Consider the following 18,510-nt stretch of genomic DNA (forward strand, 5'->3'; position numbering starts at 1 on the left):
TGTTTCATAGATGTATACATAGATCAAAATGTGTCAAGTTGTACAATTTTTTTTTGTTTTTTGGCGGTGCCCCGTGGCTTGTGGGATCTTAGTTTCCTGACCAGGGATTGAACTTGGGCCCTCGGCAGTGGAAGTACAGAGGCCTAACCACTGGACTGCCAGGTAATTCCCTCTACAACTTTTTGACTTACCATTTTTAAGATTTATCTCTGTGGATTCAAGTATCTGTAGCCAGACCTACTAGAGAATGGACTTGAGGATATGGGGAGGGGGAAGGGTAAGCTGTGACAAAGCGAGAGAGAGGCATGGACATATATACACTACCAAACGTAAGGTAGATAGCTAGTGGGAAGCAGCCGCATAGCACAGGGAGATCAGCTCGGTGCTTTGTGATCGCTGGGAGGGGTGGGTTAGGGAGGGTGGGAGGGAGGGAGACGCAAGAGGGAAGAGATATGGGAGCATATGTATATGTCTATGTATAGCTGATTCATTTTGTTGTAGAGCAGAAACTAACGCACCATTGTGAAGCAATTATACTCCAATAAAGATGTTAAAAAAAAAAAGTATCTGTAGCCAATTTATAGTAACTCCATTATTTCGTTGTTTGATTATAGGCCAATTTTCTCATTGTCCTCTTGATAAACATTCAGCCTGTTTATAGTTTTTCCCCTATACAGATACAGCAATGAACATTTTTGTAGTTGTGAATACATGTGAGAGGGGATCTCCAGGGTTACTATACTAATAGGGTGGACTTTCTGGCTAGTAGGGCTTGTGCCAGTGACAAAGCCCTACTGAGTGTTTCCTGTTTTTGAACTTTTCGTTGGCAGAGTTTTAGAGGCTAATCGCCAGCTTCTTTGGGTTAGTAAAAGGAGTGAACTGTTCATGTCCCTGTGTTATAAATGAGAGAGACAATAATCTGCCCAAGGCTAGCTTGGGATGGAACCATGGTGTCAGATACTTTCATGCTGCTTCTTTTGCTCCTCTGTTATGCTCTCTCCTCCTTCACTTGGGCCCTTGTAACATTCACCAACATTTGCCACCAGTTAGTGTTCCCAGTCACCACAAACTCCTGAGAAGTTGATAGAGCCTTATTCTGAAGCAGCATTTTTATCCTAAGAGCTACCAGCCCCTTTAGCATTTCTTCTAACTCCATGAAATGTTATAAATTTATATCCCTGGCAGTATGGTTGAAGTTTAAAAAATGCAGGATTTGCCTTTAAAATATTCGCTATTTCATTGACTGTGAGCTCATCAGACTCCACTGTGGAGCCTTATATGTTTATATAAGAACTCTCCCAAGCTGTTAATGCTGAGGGACAGATTTCTCTCAGAGAGAAGTAAGAATAGAGCAGGAAGCACAAAGGGGTAGCAGGCTGGGCTCTACCTCAACAATCAGGAGCATTGTGTAGTCACAACATCCCTTTGTCACTAAGCAACAAGAAGTTGACCTGCTGAGATGCTCTTTCTCCAGAAGTAACCTCAAAAAGACAAGAGGAAAGTTTGCCTTTTCTGCTCGTTTCCCAGAAAGATGCAAAGTGCTTTAGTAGGCTCCTGGGTAAGAGTGTACTTTACATTAATCCTAGCCCCTGGCCCTGGGGTAGTACCTGAAATATGAATTACTCATGAGAATAAAGTGAGAATGGTTTCATCCAGCATCCAGGCTAGAGGAGGACCCCAAACTGCCCACTCCCCCTCTGCCATTATGAGGTCCCCCTACAGCTTATCTAGTCTTCCTGACACCATGCCCTCTTCCATGTGTCCTGGTCTCATGCCTGGATTAGCTGATCCTCTTAGTCCTCTAGCCACCCCATTTATTCCCAGTCCTTTGTTTGATCCCCCCAAACTTCTGTAGTTTGACTGCTCTCTAGACTGGGAACATCTTGAGGCTAAAGACTGCCTTCTACTATCTGTATGTCCCATGCCTGGAATACAGTAAAGGCCCAGTAAATACTGTTGAAATAAACTGAATAGAGAGAAAGGAGTGTTTGACAATAGTAGAAGGATGGACAGACGAGTTGGATGACCCAAGCACTCAGTGGGATGAAAAGATAAAGGGCTTCCCAGGCACGCTTAGGAGCCCACTTTGATGGCCAGAGGCCAGCTGGGAACAGGTTCTTTCTGCTCAGGACTATGATCATGGCGTGGACTAGACACATTGTCCTCTCCAGGGGGTATTCAGGACAGTGAGGTTGGGCCATAAGAGTTCCCAGGCCAGACATGGTCATCCATGTTGTCAGCCTAATGACATCAGCACAGTACAGCTTCTTATACCCCCAGTAGGTGCTCATTTCTGTCTTCTGCCAGTCCTTGTCTCTGAAATTCTCTCCAGAAGGTATCCACTGTTGGTAAAGTACTTCTTTGGGAAAGTTCATCCTTTGTTTAAGTGCTCCAGTTTCAGAGGGTGCCCTACTTGCCCCAGAATAACGAAGTGTGTAGCAAACAGGTGTTCGTGACTTTGTCAATAGATGCAGAATATGTATCCATTTAATCCTGGCTTTTCAGTGACCCTTGACCTCTATTAACAATGCAGGGAAGACAATGAAGGGGACTTCCTCTCAGATCCCCCAGGGAAGGACCATGCTACTAGATGGTGGCCCTGTTCTCAAAACTCTGCTCAGTGCTTCCTAAGTCACCCTAACTCAGAACCTGTCTGGTCCCCTTCCCTGCTGAAGTCTTCCCTTGCTCTTGGAAGAGAATCCATGTTCCTAACCCAGTCTAGGTCCTGTCCCTCCCTGACCTCACCTTACTTCTCCTTGTCTTGCTCACAGCCTTTTAGTCAATAAGGCCTCTTTTTTTTTTTTTTTTTTTTTTTCGGTTCTTCCAACACAACTCTGTCTCTGGCCTCTGAATCTTTGCACTTGCAGTTCTCACCACATAGAATGCTCTTCTGCTGCCCCTCACATGGCTGACTCCTTCAAGTACCATGCCCATTGTCATGAGATGCTGTCCCTACTCCCTGTCACTCGATCTAGTCATCAGGTTCTTTCTTTCCTGACTCTATTCACTTGTCTTACTCCCTCACCAGAAGGAAGGTTGATAGAGGCAGGGTCTTTCTGTCTTTTCACTGCTGTGTGTGTCCCCAGCCCATATTAGGACCCTATTGAAGAAAGAAAGAGAGAGAGAGAGAGAGAAAGGAAGGAAGGGGGGGAGGGAGGGAGGGAGGGTGAGAGGAAGGAGGGGAGGAAGGAAGGAAGGCACCCTTTCCTTACAGACATAACCCTCCCAGGTGGGCCAGCACAGCTGAGGCCAACTGTTCTAATGGTGGATGGAGACACCTCTCTGTTGGCGCCTCTCCAGGGTGTCCCTCCTTCTCTGATTCTTTTTATTCTGTCAGGAACTCCCAGGAGAGGCTTCTAGCCTGGGGGCTCTGAGGTCTAGGACTCAGGGTGGGGGTTGGGGTGGGATTCACCCTCAAGCCTGCCTTGTTACAGCACAACAGTGGCTTCTATGGGCACTACAGAGGCCAATTCAAGAGTGAAAGTGCTCGAGAATATCGCCTTGCAGCCAAGCCCCAGCCCCCAGCAGTGTTCCTGCAGCGCTGTCAGGTACGAGGCAGCCCTGGGTGCAGCTGCCACGGCTGAGCCAGGTTCTGCTTCTCTCAGGCCCCAAGAGCAATATCCTCAACCTTAACGCAACTGGACTGACACTTGAGGCCAGCCTATCCCCAGGACTTGCATGAGGCCTGGCCCCTCTTCCCTGAAATGTCAGGTCCTCCCCCTACAGATACATGGGTGGAGAAGAGCCAGTACCAGGCTGGACAGTTTTGCTCACTGCTCCTTCTAAATGGAGGAAGAGTCAGGGTCTAGGTGGGGTGGGTGGTCATGGAGAGAGAGCCTCCAGAACCCAAGAAGTAAGCCTTGAGTTTTGCAGACGGCTGTCCTTCAGCACAGATTCCTTGATGCCATGAAAGTCAATGGTCTAGCTCACAGGCAGCCTCGTAGTCCAGGGGCTCAGGAGTGAGTAGGAGGCCTCCTCTGGTCAGTAAAACAGCATAGAAAGTGGCAGGTGTCCGCCCCCATGCCTAACCAAGGAGGACTGGAAAGGAGTGATGGCAGAATCGGCCTAGGGTGGCTGGAAAAGGCTTCCAGATAACAGGAGAGGGACGCAGGGCTGCAGGCCCTCCACTGCTTCCAGGCCTGGAGACAAGGAGGGGACACTGAGCATAGTCAGGGTCCCAAAAGTAAAAAGCCCACTCAAAACAGAACTCAGGAGGGTATACATATAAAGGAGTAGGTGTGGGAGCTTCAGGGAAAGGCATTCTCACAGGATGGTAACAACCAAGTGGTCAGTACTGCTGGGCTTTAAGGAACAAGGGGAAGGCATGGCTCCTAGAACCCAGATGGAGAGAGTGGTATGGAGAGGGCTGTCCTGAGAGAAGTGGTGATTTCGGGTAGAGAGACACAGCCAGGTAGGGGCGGGCCCGGAAGGGAGCCAGGAGAAGAAACACCTCCTCCCTCCTTCCCTCCATCTCCTTTCCAGGCTTCCTTTCAGGTCAGAGGGAAGTCAACCTGGTGAGAAGTGTGCTCACATCAGACTCCTGGGAAAGATCAGGGTGGAGGAGGGCTGAGAGGGACCTGGAGGTGTGCCTGGAACATGCTCCGCCCACTGCAGCTTCTTGTTTCCCAGCCTCTAGCCAGGTCCTACTTGACTGGCCATCTGGATTCTCTACAAATTGCTTTCCCAGGCCAAGAGCAGGGTCTTGGAGTCTGCCATGCTACAGAGCCTGAACTTCCTTAGCATGCCCAGTTGGAACGGCTGCCTGGTACTGCCTACTGAGCAAGGCCCAAATGCAACTCCAGACTGCTCGTCTGGGGCCACCTCCCTTGAGAGAGTGATGAGATCTGCCTAGTACAGGGACAGAGGTAACCTGGGCACTTCCTGCTGGGTGTCTGTAGTAGTCCTCAGTGGCAGCCCTCATCCCAAAGACCTGAATGTCCTCTTAGTCTGTCCCCCAGGAACAGAGTAGAGGACATATTTGGGGACATATTTTGATTGAAGTGAAGTCTTGTTACATGTTGGCATTATCAGCAACCCCAAAATAGCATGGTCTGTGTATCTTGGGCTTAGGTTGTACAAATGCCAAGTCTGACCCTTTCTAGATCTAAAGCTGTTTTAATTAGTGGGACTACTCAGGGAAGGTGCACATTCTTTTTTCTTATTTGCTGAGAGATACCAAGTGTCAGCTGGCTGACTGCAGCTATTCTTGTTGAAAACCTTTCCAAGATGTAGCAGCCACTTACCTTTAGTTTGGGGCAGGTAGAAATTTTGTCATTCAGATGCAAGAAGATTCTTTTTTCTTTTTATTCTTCTTTTTCTTTTTTTCTTCTAAACCAGATTAGTTTATTTCTGGCCTTCACCTGTCTGACTCTTGGGAAATGTAATCCTGGTCTTGTTTGTTCTTAAGGTCAGGCCAGAGTGCCAGGGCTCATGGTTGGAGGCAGGTCCTTCGTTGGTGGTGCCGTGATTGCTGTGTCTCTGCCTCTGCCCCACCCCCCACCATGCCTCAGTCTGCCACAGGGACTCCTCACTCAGTACCCCACTAATTGCACACTGCCCAGCCTCCAGAGAGGCCCTTAGTCCTCCCACAGGCAAACATTGACCCATCCCAGGAAACCTACTTCTCTTCCAAGGCCTCTTTAGCTCAAACCCTAGCCCAAGCCCTACCTGCTCAGAGACCACGGATTTTACCACCTGAGTGGAAAAGGAGCTTTAGATGGTTTAGAAGCAAAGATGCAGGTGAAATTCTCCTCAGGGACAAGAATACTTAGAACTGCCTGGGTGGAGAGGAAATTACTGCACTTTTCACTAGACTCCCACAGTTGTGAGAATAAAACTCAAGTCAGTGGGAGTCGATAGATGATCCTGTCACTGTAAGAATAGTGAGTTTCCAAATTCAGACCTGCCTCCAACAGCAGAGGCATCCACATTCTAGGGCTGTGTACAACTTTAAAGCTAAGGGTAGAGATGGGGGAGGGATTGGGGGGGCAACTGGAACTTGCCCCAGACCTCCAGATTTTTTAATTGAAATTTTTTTTGAGATGGTTGTAGATTCAGAAACAGTTGTAAGAATTAGTAAAGAGAGATCCCTTTTATGCTTTGCCCAGTTTCCCCCAATGGTAACATTTTGCATATCTATAGTAAAATATCACAACCAGGACGCTGACATTGCTGCAATCTACCTATTTCATTCAGATTTCCTCATTTGTGTGTGTGTATTAAGATCTATAAAATCTTGGAATTCTCTGGTGGTCCAGTGGTTAGGACTCCACGCTCTCACTGCTGAGGGCCTGTGTTCGATCCCTGGTCAGGGAACTAAGACCCCACAAGCCACGTGGCATGGCCATAAAAACCCATAAAAATCTATAAAATCTTTTTTAAATTAATTTTAATAACAGTATAGCTGATTTACAATGTTGTGTTAGTTTCTGCTGTATAGCAAAGTGAATCAATTATACATATACATATATCCACTCTTTTTTAGATTCTACTCCCATATAGGTCGTTAAAGAATATTGAGTAGAGTTCCCTGTTCTATACAGTAGGTTCTTATTAGTTATCTATTTTATATATAGTAGTGTGTATATGTCAATCCCAATCTCCCAATTTATCCATTCCCCCTGCTTTCCCCCTTGGTAACCATAAGTTTGCTTTCTATATCTGTGACTCTATTTCTGTTCTGTAAATAGGTTCATTTGTACAATTTTTTTAGATTCCACATATAAGTGATATCACATGATATTTGTTGTTCTCTGTCTGACTTACTTCACTCTGTATGACAAGTTCTGGGTCCATCCATGTTGCTGCAAATGGCATTCTTTCTTTTTATGGCTGAGTAGTATTCCATTGTATATATGTATCACATCTTCTTTATCCATTCCTCTATTGATGGGTATTTAGGTTGCTTCCATGTCCTGGCTATTATAAATAGTACTGCAATGAACATTGGGGTACACGTATCTTTCTGAATTATGGTTTTCTCCAGATATATGCCCAGGAGTGAGCTTGTTGGATCATATGCTAGTTCTATTTTTAGCTTTTTAAGTAATCTCCATACTGTTCTCCATAGTGGCTGTTACCAATTTAAATTCCCACCAACAATGTAGGAGGGTTCCCTTTTCTCCACATCCTCTCCAGCATTTATTGTTTATATATTTTTTCATGATGGCCATTCTGACTGGTGTGAGGTGATGCCTCATTGTAGTTGTGACTTGCATTTCTCTAACAATTAATGATGTTGAGCATCTTTTCATGTGCCTCCTGGCCATCTGTATGTCTTCTTTGGAGAAATGTCTATTTAGATCTTCTGCCCATTTTTTGATTGGGTTGTTTGTTTTTTTGATATTGAGCTGCATGAGCTGTTTGTATATTTTGGAGATTAATCCCTTGTTGGTCACTTCATTTGCAAGAGAAAAAAAAAGATCTATAAAATCTTATCACCCGTGTAGGTTTGTGCATCCACCACCACAGTCAAGATACTGACCAATATCACAAGGATCCCTGGTCCTGCCCTTTTTTTTTTTTTTTCACGGTACGCGGGCCTCTCACTGTTGTGGCCTCTCCCGTTGCGGAGCACAGGCTCCGGACGCGCAGGCTCAGCAGCCATGGCTCACGGGCCCAGCCGCTCCGCGGCATGTGGGATCCTCCCGGACCGGGGCACGAACCCGCGTCCCCTGCATCGGCAGGCAGACTCTCAACCACTGCGCCACCAGGGAAGCCCGTGGTCCTGCCCTTTTATACCCATCAGCCTCTCATTCCTCCACCCTTCCCCTGTCCCTAACTGCTATTTTTCCTCCATTTCTAAAATTTTGTGACTTCAGAAACGTTATGTGAATGGAATGATACAGCATGCAACCTTTGGGGAATGGCTTTTCTTGCTCAGCATAATTTCCTGAAGATTCCTCCAAGTTGTGTGTATCAACGGTTCAATTTCCATTACTGAGTAGTATTCTGTGGTATGTATATAGCAGTTTACTTAACCATCCATCTATGAAAATGTATCTGGGCTGATTCCAGTTTTTACCTCTTACAAATAAAGTTGCTATGAACATTTGTGTACAGGTTTTTGGGTGAACATAAATTTTCATTTCTTTGGAATAAATACCTAGGAGTGCAATTGCTGGGTCATATGATAGTTGCATTTATTTATTTATTTTTAATATTTTATTTATTTATTTGGCTGCACCGGGTCTTAGTTTCGGCACACGGGATCTTCGTTGCCGCGTGAGGGATCTTTAGTTGCAGTATGCAGGATCTTTTTTTTAGTTGTGGCATGCGGGATCTTTTTATAGTTGCAACATGCAGAATCTCTTAGGTGCGGGCATGCAGACTCTTAGTTGCGGCATGTAGGATCGTGTTCCCTGACCAGGGATAGAACCTGGCCCCCTGCAATGGGAGCTCAGAGTCTTAGCCATTGGACCACCAGGGAAGTCCCCGTAGTTGCATTTAAGTTGTTTGTTTGGTTTTTTAATGTGGATGGAAATTTTTTTTAATTGAAGGAAAGATTCTTTAAATTCTATAGCACTTTACAATTTTCAAAATTTTCACACACGATTTCATATAATCCCATAATAACTTTTTTTCTCCTACCCCTATATTGTACCTCCTGCATGTTAAGTTTTTTTTTTTTAATTGTCAAACTGTTTTCCAGAGTGGCTGTTTCACATTTTACATTCCCACCTGCATTGAGCAAATGATTGTATTTCTCTGCATTCTCACCAACATTTGGTGTTGTCTCTATTTTTTATTTTAGCCATTCTGATTGATGTGTCATGATAGCTCACTGTGGGGTTTTTTTGTTTTTTGTTTTGAGTGTGTTGGGTCGTCATTGCTGTGCGCAGGTTTTCTCTAGTTGTGGTGAGTGGGGGCTACTCTTCGTTGTGGTGTGCGGGCTTCTCATTGTTGTGGCTTCTCTTGTTGTGGAGCACAGGCTCTAGGCACGCAGGCTTCAGTAGTTGTGGCACGTGGGCTCAGTAGTTGTGGCTTGCAGGCTCTAGAGCGCAATCTCAGTAGTTGTGGCACACGGGCCTAGATGCTCCATGGCATGTGGGATCCTCCGGGGCCAGGGCTCGAACCCGTGTCCCCTGCATTGGCAGGCAGACTCCTAACCACTGCACCACCAGGGAAGCCCTCTCACTGTGGTTTTAATTTGCATTTCCCTAACATGCAGTGATGGTGAACATCTTTTCATGTGTTATTTGCCATCTGTATATCCTCTTTGAAGAAATGTCTTCATGTTGTTTGCCCATTTTCTAATTGGAATTTTTATTTTGCTGTTCAGTTGTGAGAGTTCTTTATACATTCTAGATACTAGTCCTTTATTGGATATGTGATTTGCAAATATTTTCTCTCAGTCTGTAACTTGTCTTTTCATCCTCTTCACATGGATTTTCACAGAGCAAAACTTAAAAAAAAATTTTGATGAGGTCTAATTTATTGATTTTTTTTTCTTTTATGGCTCTTGCTTTTGGTGTCACATCTAAGAACTCTTTGCCTAGCTCTAGATTCTGAAGATTTTCTATTTTTTTCCTGAAAGGGCTCTGGGTTTTTAATCTCTTGTGTCAGTTTGCTTTATGAGGAATGAAAGGTAGGGCCAGCTGGCTTCCTACCTTCATGGAGCTTTCATTCGATTTGGAGAACACCAGCTGTCTAAGGCAGGAGGTCCCAATAAGGGAGCTTGTTAAAGGCTCCACCCCGAAGATTCTGGTTCAGGGATCTGGGATGGAGCTAGCCCCTGACTTTTATCTAGCAACTTATTGTCAGCCATTGCTCATACCCCAACCCAGCCACGATTGGACTCACCAGATCAGGTACTTCATTCTGGTCCGCAGCAGGAGAAGCTGAGTGGCTGAGGTGGAGGGACCCTGGGGGCAGAGACCAGGCACAAAGGCAAGGTGGACGGTCTTGGGAGAGATTCCTGCTGAGGTCTAGGGGCCTGAGAGGTGGTCTCTCTCTGCCTGGGGATGGAACATGGCTCTCTGGCCCCAACTGGGCTAAAGCAAATGCCCTGGGGATCTTCTGTCCCTGTTCACTGATTTAACAGCAAATATATATTGAGCACAGTGCCAGGCTCAGTGTTGGAGTTATAGATGTGAGTAAAACAGACAGTAACCTTGCCCATGAGGTGCTTGTGTTCTAGTCAGGGGCATCAGATGGTAAACAGCAACATAATACATAGTAATACAGTATGTTAGAAGGTGAAAAATGCTGGGTTGGGGTGATGGGACTGCTGGTGTAGTAGTGGTCAAGGAAGACCTCCCAAGAGGTAGGTGAGAGGGAGTCATGGCCAGCTGGGAGAAAAGTCCCAGGCAGAAGTAACTGGTAGTACAAAGGTCCAAGGTGAAAGTAGCTAGTGTATTTGAGGAACAGTGAGGACGCCAGTGTGGCTAGAGGTAATGGAGGAATCAATATCATGTGGATCTCATGGACCACTATGATGACTTTGACTTTTATAAACATGAGGAACTGTTGTGGATTTTTGGCAAACAAGGAGTGTGATCTGATTTACATATTAAAACAGTTATTCTGCCTGCTAAGAGGACAATAGACTGGAGAGGCAAGCTTGGAAGTAGGGACACCAAGTGGGAAGCTCTTGCAGTAATTGAGGCATGAGGGGAAGGTGGCTTAGACCAGAGAAAGCAGCGGCTATGCTGAGAAGTGGTCTGATCCTGGGTACATATTGAAGGAAGTATCAGCAGGATTTCCTGGCACACTGGATGTAGAGTGTGAAAGAAAAGAATCAAGGGGACTCCGAGGTGTTTGGCAAGATCTAGCTGCCATGACCTGAGCTGGGGGAGGCTATAGGTGGGGTGGTTTTGGGGAATGATCCAGAGCTCAGCCATGTGTCTGGAGATGCCCGTTAAGACATTTACATGGGAATATGGAGCAGGTGGTTGGCTAGTGAGTCTGGAGTTCGGGAGAGAGCTCAAGCTCTAAAGAGAAATTTCAGTTTCCAGGTGGTATTTAGGGCCAAGAGGCTGGGTTGTTGATGAGAGAGTGAAAGAGAGGAGGAGAGAGCTGGAGCCTAGTCCTGGATGATCTAAAGGACCCAATGTGAAACTTAAACCACTGCCCCACTAACGGCAGGATGTCCTGGAAAATGCCTCAGCCCCTTCCTCAATCAGTGGCCCCAGAGGCTTCTGCTTTGAGAGCAAGTGCTGGGATGAGATGTTCCAGGAATGAGGTGTTGCTTTAATTTTTATCTGCCCTTTCAGTGTGTTGGCAGTTTAGCAGTTTAAGGATGGTGGCTCCTGGCAACTTCCCTCCATTATGGGGCCCTGAGTTAGCATCTTGGGGACAGGTAAGCATCATCTTTCCCCATTCACCTTCTTTTTCACTGTCTTTCTAGGAGCCAGCGCAGCAACATTTCTTCTCCAAGCATGACAACCGCACTTCCTTTGACAAAGTGAGTGCTAGAGAGAGGAAGGAAAATGGGCAGACTCCCAGCCTAGGTTGAGGTTGAGGTAGGGTGGAGGGGAAAAGACATTGCAGGGAGAGAGGGCTCTTTATACAGACAGAGGAGTGTCTGTCTTCCTGACAACCTCTTTCTTCTGGGAAACAGCCCATTCTACAAACAGATGTACCTCTGCTTTGGTTTCCCCCACCAGCTTGCCTGACAATGTGCAAATATCTTAGGAACCACTGACTTTCTGGGGGCTTCGTTCACTCTGGAATGGAAGGCATGACTGGGGATGCAGGCCAAAGAGGCTGGGGTCCAGGCCAGGGAGGCCAGGCACAGGCCAGGCATCACCAGGCAGGCTTGGGTATAGGAGGGGCCCAAGGAATTGCCTGGTGCCAGGACTGTGGGCCAAGGGCCCATACCGTTGAGGAGGGCCCCTACTGCCTGCTACAGGGAATCGGAAGGCGGAAAGACCTGGAGCGCCTGTGGCAGCAGCACACCTTCCTGCGCTGGGCACCCTGTGAACTGGAGTTGCGCCAGCCACGGCCCCTTGAATCCTCCTACCAGGCTGATTTCCGGTCAGGGCCAGGACTCAGTGACCTCCCCCAGCGCCTTGCCCACTTTGTGCAGATCCAGCCTTCCCGTGCCAGCACCACCTACCAGCAGAACTTCTGCCAGCCATCCCGTGGTAGCCATTGTGGCAGTGACAACATGGGGCCCCAGGCCCCAGTCACCAACACACTGCCTGACCTCCCAGGGATCCCAAGACCCAAGCTGCTGCAGCATTACCTTCATGCTGGGGTCTCTGAGTGTCTAAACTGGTCCAGAACATTAAACAAGGACAGCTAACTCAGTGGCCTGTCTGTGCTTGCAGCCCAAGAGATCTCAGAGGCTGGAGAACAGTAAGGCACAGCCAGGCCCTGCGCCTGGCTCCTATGTTGCTTGTGCCATGGAGCCTTGTGCAGCCTTGTGCTGGTTGGGGGAGGTGCTGCCTGGGGAGTCTTGCCAGTGAGTGAGAAGAGGTAAGGCCTGCAGGAGGCTAATGGTCCAGGAAGGTTACCTTGGCCACAGCAGGTGGGTTCCAGGACCCCAAATCCATTCTTGCCACAAACTCAACTGTGAACCCCTTGCAATCAGTACGGCTGCAGGGAAAGCAGAGTCAATGGTCCCTACTAGTGGGCAGCAAAGACTGGAGGAGGAGGCAAGGGCTGGCAGCTTTGCTTTTTCTGGGATGCTACTGCCTCTAGGGGTCTGGTGAGTGGCAACACAGTCATGCCTAAGAGACAGCTTCACCACAGCTGGGACAGAGGGACAGCCCCCACTGGACACACACCCCGCCCCCGCCACCGGAGGTGAGCAGAGGCTTTGAGGATGCTGTGTGATGTGAATCTTGAGGTCATCCTGATCCTATGGTATTTTGTTGCAGTTTTCTGAGCTCTTCTATGGTCTTGCTGTGAGTGCCCTCTAACAGCCAGGGCAATAGGGGATGGGGGGTCATCCTACGTCACCAACAGAGAACTGAGGCTTAAGTGGGACTAAGACACCAGGACACTTTGGGGGCAGAGGCCAGGTCCTAAAGGCTCCTCTAGACCCTCATCCCCTGAGAAAGTTGAGGGCCAGGGGCTCAGGGGCAACGCAGGAGTCCACACCAGAGGCCATAAGCCAGATTTAGCAGCACTTTTACTTCCACATCTGAACTCCCTGGATCCTCACAACAGCCCTGTGAGGTAGGTAGGGCAGGAAGGTTTCAGAGATCCCCATTTATAGATGAGGATGCTGAGGCACAGAGAGGTGAAATGACTTGCCCAAGGTCACACAGCCAGCAGTGTAAAGGGCCCAAAGCCACCATTCTTCTGGCCCTCTGGAAGTCCCCACATCCACTCCTGTACCCCTCTGTGTTCCCACCCTCTCTTACCTCTTCTGAGTCCACAAGGGCCTTCAAGGCAGGCTGACAGCTAGGACTTTTCAGGAACAGCCATTGGGGAGGGCCTGATCAACTCCAGGTAGGCACTGACCTGTAGGGCAGGAGGCCAGCTCTGCCCTCCCCCACTTCCCAGTTGGACAGAGGGCCCAGTAGGTTCCAGAGCAAGGGTGGAGCTGGGCATGGTCCGTGAATGAAAGGGAGTAAAGGTGGGTATAAAGGTATGTGTGTCCTTTGCTAAAGATGAAGGCCACCCCCAAGTCCCAGACACGGTGTCTCAAGTGCCCCACCCTGTGCCTCCCTCATCCCACAGAGCCACAGTGAGCTTTCTCAGCAGCAAAAGGAACCACAGACATCTGCTTCTGGCACTGAACTGCTCCAGTGGACAGGTCCCATCAGGCATTCAGACCCCATCACGCAGACACAGTGCCTCCACAGCTTGACTGGGACCCTGGGCCACACCCCCGATGGCAAACAGCCGGGGCCCAGCCTGCAGGCTAGAACAGGAGCAGCGGGCTGTGGGCATGGGAGGCAGTGCCTCCCAGCGCCGCCGTGCAAGGCTGAAGCCCTCCACAGAGCCCAGAGGGCACGGCTGGTTTCCTGCAGGAAGAAGACAGATGTTGTAAAGGGCACAGGCTGCAGGGGCTCCAGCTCTTTTTCTCGCTGAGCTCAGAGCATGGCCCAGCATGCATTACCCCAGGATGGGCTATCCATGCGTTGCTACTCATTGCCCCCATTTCATCACTCATTCATTTATTTATTCACATTTCTATTTCTCCATTCATTCAGTGGTCATTTGTCCTGTTTTTATCTCCTAGGCCCCTGCTGGTACAGAACCCACAGTTAGGTGCTGAGAGACACCCCAAAAGCTGAGCCAGGCAGACCACCCACTGACTGTTTTACAGATTGGAAAAGGGAAGCTCACAAAGCCATGACCCCTGGAGTACCTAGAGAAGGGCAGGAGGTGGTACTCACGCAGGGGGCTACTCTTTCCTGTCTTGGGCTCCCCTCCTATCCCTAGCCCCACAGAGACTCACCAAGGCCCCCAATGGCCACGATGTGGTCCCCAAGTGAGCCAACCACAAAGTCAGCCCTCTTATCCCTCATGCGCAGGCTTCGGGGCAGCTTGGTCCAGGACCCTGCAGGGGAGGGGAGGTCAGATCTAGCCCCCTCACACACACTGCACCCCTCCATCCCATGGAGAGTGGGAGAATAGCCCAGACCAGCCACTGCTCACCATGCTCCAGGTCGAACATCTCCACAGTGTTGACAAAGTGTGGGCGGGAGTAGAAATTGTGGGGCCCGGGCTGCTGCAGGCCACCCAGGCTAAAGACGCTGCCTTCGGCCATCACGCAGCCGGCAAAGGCCCGGCGGCTGGGCAGGCTTGGGTGTCGGGTCCAGGTACGGGCCTCCAGATCAAAGGCCTCAAAAGCAGTCACTGGGAGCTTGCCCTGGCGGCCCCCTGCCAATGGAATTGGGGCACCTGGGAGGCAGCCCAGGAGGCCTGGCAGCCTCTTCCTTTACCAGGTTGCTGAGCCTTTACCACTGCCCACCCCAGCTACCCATACCCAGCTGTGTGCACACCAGAGCACAGATCAACCGCAAAGATCCTTAGGCACTGGGGTTTGGTTTTCCAGCCTCAGCAGGACCACCAGAGGTCAGAGCCTCAGAGCAACCCTGGCTCAAACCAACAAAACTTCTCTTGTCCCACCATCCCAGATTAAGCTTGATCCCAGCCAACCTATACGGATAAGTGCTTTTGGACTTAGGCCAATTTTCCACATCCCCAGGTTCTTACCCAGGACATAGATCTTGTTCCCGTTCAGGAAGGTGGAGGCCCCGTAGCAGGGTGTGGGCATCGAAGGCAGCGAAAGCCAGCAGTCCCGGCGGGGTTCATACACCCGAACCTGGGCCTGGGGGGTTGTGTCAGGGCCCATTCCCCCCAGTGCATACACCATACCATCTGCAGAGAAAAGAGTAATACAGACTATCCCTGGGCCTGGCCACAGCACTCCACCCTGACAACAGCCCTGGTCAGGCCTGGAGGTGGCTTAGGACAAACCTATTTATGGTACCCCTCCCTGGCAGCAGAAACCCTCCTGCCTGCCTGGAGTGGGGGCTGGGAGAGCTAGGATTCTCACTCTGGCCAGGGCCCCTTCAAGTGAAGAGCAGGAGGCAGCCAATCTAATTATAAGCCGTCTCTGTCTCCCTGGAGACGCTATGGCAACCACATCTGGCATCCAAGCAGGACTGGTGGTCAGACCTGGAGGCCACAATGTAGGGACTCTCATGGGGGAAGGAGGGTGGGGGCCATATGGAGATCTGTTCAGCATGGAGCTCAGACTGGGGAGGGGGCTCTGGGGATCAGCTGGGGGGCTGGGAGAGGAGCTTGGGCCTGCAGGATGGGGGTGCTGTCCACAAGCCTTCTGCCAGCACTTCTGTACCCTGCCCTTTCACTAGAGTAGGTTCTTGCCCTGTTATACTCTCAGGGTCAGCTGGGGGCATGTGTGGGGGCCTTGGGCAGACAGCCAGTTAGCTAGGGGCTTCCATGGCAACTGCCTCCAGGCCAGCTTGGCTTTTGTCCATCTCAGTCTCCCTTGTTTGTTTGTGTGGTGCGAGGAATTTAAGCACTTGCCGGGCTCTGAGCCAAGGCCCTGCTCCCATCCCCCTCTCCCAGACTATTTATAACTGTGGGAGTCATTGGGCCACCCCTCCTTGTCTCTCACAGAGGAGGAATGGGGCAGGGAGGTGGCTTGGGCCTCCCATCATGCTGGTGGCTAGCCTGGGCTCTGACTCCCACCTCACAGCTGGAAAAGGCAGTTTAGGCTGCTGCTAGCCCAGCTCAGAGCTAGGTAGGGAAGGGTACAAGAAACAAAGCCATGTCCAGGGCACCCAGGCAAAATTTACAGCTCTTGCCCAATCTCTGAAGGTAAGGGACCAAGTCAGGAAAGAATGGAGGGTGTTGGGGCACCTGAGGGACCTTCCTTGGGAGGCCACTCACCTCTCTCCACAGTTGCAACCCCCATGGCTGCCTGAGGTAGGGTGGCCCGACGCTCCCAGCGGCCCTCGTCAGCCAGGAAGGCCTCCACAGCAGCTACCGGGCTCTGGCCCTCATCCACACCGCCCACCACTAGCACCTGCTTGCCCAGTACCACAGCAGCCGCACCAGCCCGGGCAGTGGGCAGGGGCGCCAGTGCCAGCCACGTATGTGAGGCCATGTCCAATGTCTCGGCAGTGTCCAAAGGCAGTCCAGCTCGGCCACAGCCCCCCAACACTAGCAGGTGCCCATCCTGGTATGCCACTGTACCATATACCCGGCAGGTGGGCATGGGTGGGAACACCTGCCAAGCAAAGGCCCGGCCACCTCCTGTAGCCATGGTGTTCACCTCCAGTGGCAGGCCATGCTATCTGCTCAGGCTGCAGGCCTCACTGAAGGGCATGATGGGGCCACATCTTGACTCTACCAGGGCTACAAGGGAGTGTGGGGCCAGTCCAAGGACTTTGCTTTCACCTAGAGAAAAGAGGGAAAACAAAGGGTCAGAGCCACTGACCAGCCCCTCAGGGTACAGATAAGCAGCCTGGCCCAAAATTGCTGGTGGGAAAAGCAGAGGGAAGACACACCTCCACTGCCTAGCACACTGATGTGGAGGTCCTCCTGGAGTGGGAAGGAGGGCAGTCTCCCAGTTACCCAGGCAACTTCCCAACTTGCTATGGGGCTTGAGGGATTCTCCTCCCATACCTTGCCCTCACCTAGTTGCTCCCCGGTTGAATCTAGGTCTAGGTGGGAGGTAAGGTGACTAGAATAGGACTTTCCACCCTAGCCCCCTTCCCTTTGCCTCAACAATCCTCACCCTGGTGCTCTGCATCAGTGGAGTTTTACTGTACCCTCCCCCTTACTGGCTTCCAGTGTGCTCTGGGCAGCCATCAGGGTCTCCAACCTGCTGCCAGGGATCAGAGTCCAGGGTATCCTTAAAACCCCTTTGGGAGCCATTCCATAGACTGCATCCATTCCCACCAGCAAAGGCCAAGATCAGGGTGTTTGAGACTGGGAGGGGAGGGGCTGGAGGCCAGAGTCCCACATTTCCCCTCAAGATCTACCCTCAGGGGTTTGCCCATGCCAAGTCCCCAGAGGCCTGCCTTCTTGGTGTCTGGGACGGGGAGGGGGATGATTTTTGGGAACTCACGAGCACTGGACTCTAGGTTCCCAGAGTCCAGGGCGTTGCCAGCAGAAATGGGCAGCTGGACTTCACAGATTCCAAGTTCCCTGGCTTCTCCTTTCCCGCGGGGAGGCACGCTCCTGGGACCCCTGGCGCGAGGGCCTCCTGGCGCGAGGGCCTCCCGGCCCCAAACTTCCAGCTCGCGGAAGGGGGGGCGGGTCCGAGCGAGCGCGCCTGGGGCTCTACACCCCGCGCCCTAAACTTCCCCTGAGCGCGGCTCCCGCGGGACTCACCGGCCGGGGCTCCGGCGCCGCCGGGGCGCAGGGTCCGCGGTTCCGGTTCCGCTGGTGCCTGATCTGGCTGGGTCTGAGGCCGGGCTCCGGCGGGGCTCCGGTGGGGCTCCGGCGGGGCTCCGGCGGGGCTCCGGCTCTTCTCCGGCGCGGGGCGGGGCTGGACAGGGTCCGCCCCTCGTCCCCCCTCCCGACTCGGGAAAACCTCCCCCCTGCTTTAACCCCGCACCTGCCGTGGCCGGAGCAGGGCGCGCCGACCCATGGTCACACGGAAACCGGTGAACAGACAGACGGACATGTGGACGCTGAGCCTGCCCAGGATTTGGGGTCCGACCTCGGACTGGGGGAGAAAGGAAGAAGCGGTGGGCCGCACGACACGTGTATGGTGGGGGCCGTTCTCAGCAGGACCCAGCCTGCGAGCACCGGCGAAGGGGCGGGCCAGCAGAACCTGGGGGCTTGAGAAGCGGGCGCCTGCCCACCACCGCTGCGCTCCGAAGAGCCCACGACAGGCTTCGCGGCGGCGCCCCCTGGAGGCCTCTTAGGGTATGTCCTGGGCCTTTGGTGGGGGCAATGGTTCGGTCGCCCTTCCCCAAGCACTGATGAGGGCACAGAACAGGTTCTGTGGTGCACATTGAGGGTAGCAGAGGGTGGAGGAGCAGAAAGTGCCAGCCCCCGTACTTGACAGGCCCTTCCACAGGCATGGGTGGGGGCAATTTTTGTGGGGGAGGGTAACAGAGCAGGTGA

The 18,510-nt window shown here is 51.2% G+C and overlaps 2 protein-coding genes across 3 annotated transcripts; one reads left to right on the forward strand and one right to left on the reverse strand.

Annotated features, from left to right (window-relative positions):
- Positions 1-1,408: 1,408 nt before the first annotated feature.
- On the forward strand, positions 1,409-12,949 carry C10H3orf84 (chromosome 10 C3orf84 homolog). Of its 2 annotated transcripts, XM_049716149.1 has the most exons (4): positions 1,409-1,558; positions 3,435-3,548; positions 11,348-11,404; positions 11,831-12,949. In XM_049716149.1, exons 1-4 carry the CDS (start codon positions 1,532-1,534, stop codon positions 12,245-12,247), a joined length of 615 nt encoding a protein of 204 aa, XP_049572106.1. In that variant the 5' UTR covers positions 1,409-1,531; the 3' UTR covers positions 12,248-12,949. The 2 variants fall into 2 exon arrangements, with proteins under 2 accessions (XP_049572106.1, XP_049572105.1); XM_049716148.1 differs by lacking the exon at positions 3,435-3,548 and having other exon boundaries at positions 1,411-1,558.
- A 110-nt stretch (positions 12,950-13,059) lies between these two features.
- On the reverse strand, positions 13,060-17,959 carry KLHDC8B (kelch domain containing 8B). Its single transcript, XM_004283934.3, has 6 exons — positions 17,770-17,959; positions 16,321-16,830; positions 15,118-15,282; positions 14,557-14,781; positions 14,357-14,458; positions 13,060-13,919 (listed from the first exon to the last, which is right to left on the reverse strand). The coding sequence occupies exons 2-6, from the start codon at positions 16,694-16,696 to the stop codon at positions 13,723-13,725; spliced, it is 1,065 nt and encodes a 354-aa protein (XP_004283982.1). The 5' UTR covers positions 16,697-16,830; positions 17,770-17,959; the 3' UTR covers positions 13,060-13,722.
- Positions 17,960-18,510: the final 551 nt, after the last annotated feature.

The sequence above is a fragment of the Orcinus orca genome, chromosome 10 (genome assembly GCF_937001465.1).
Source record: "Orcinus orca chromosome 10, mOrcOrc1.1, whole genome shotgun sequence".
Taxonomy (NCBI): domain Eukaryota; kingdom Metazoa; phylum Chordata; class Mammalia; order Artiodactyla; family Delphinidae; genus Orcinus; species Orcinus orca.

Coding starts and splice junctions, on each gene's coding strand:
- KLHDC8B (XM_004283934.3), bottom strand. CDS start 16,696: ATGGCTACAGGAGGTGGCCGGGCCTTTGCTTGGCAGGTGTTCCCACCC. Junction 14,459..14,556: donor GATGTTCGACCTGGAGCATG/GTGAGCAGTGGC, acceptor CCTCCCCTGCAG/GGTCCTGGACCAAGCTGCCC. Junction 13,920..14,356: donor CGTGGCCATTGGGGGCCTTG/GTGAGTCTCTGT, acceptor TTCTTCCTGCAG/GAAACCAGCCGTGCCCTCTG.
- C10H3orf84 (XM_049716149.1), top strand. CDS start 1,532: ATGCAAAGTGCTTTAGTAGGCTCCTGG. Junction 1,559..3,434: donor GTGCTTTAGTAGGCTCCTGG/GTAAGAGTGTAC, acceptor GCCTTGTTACAG/CACAACAGTGGCTTCTATGG. Junction 11,405..11,830: donor ACCGCACTTCCTTTGACAAA/GTGAGTGCTAGA, acceptor ACCGTTGAGGAG/GGCCCCTACTGCCTGCTACA.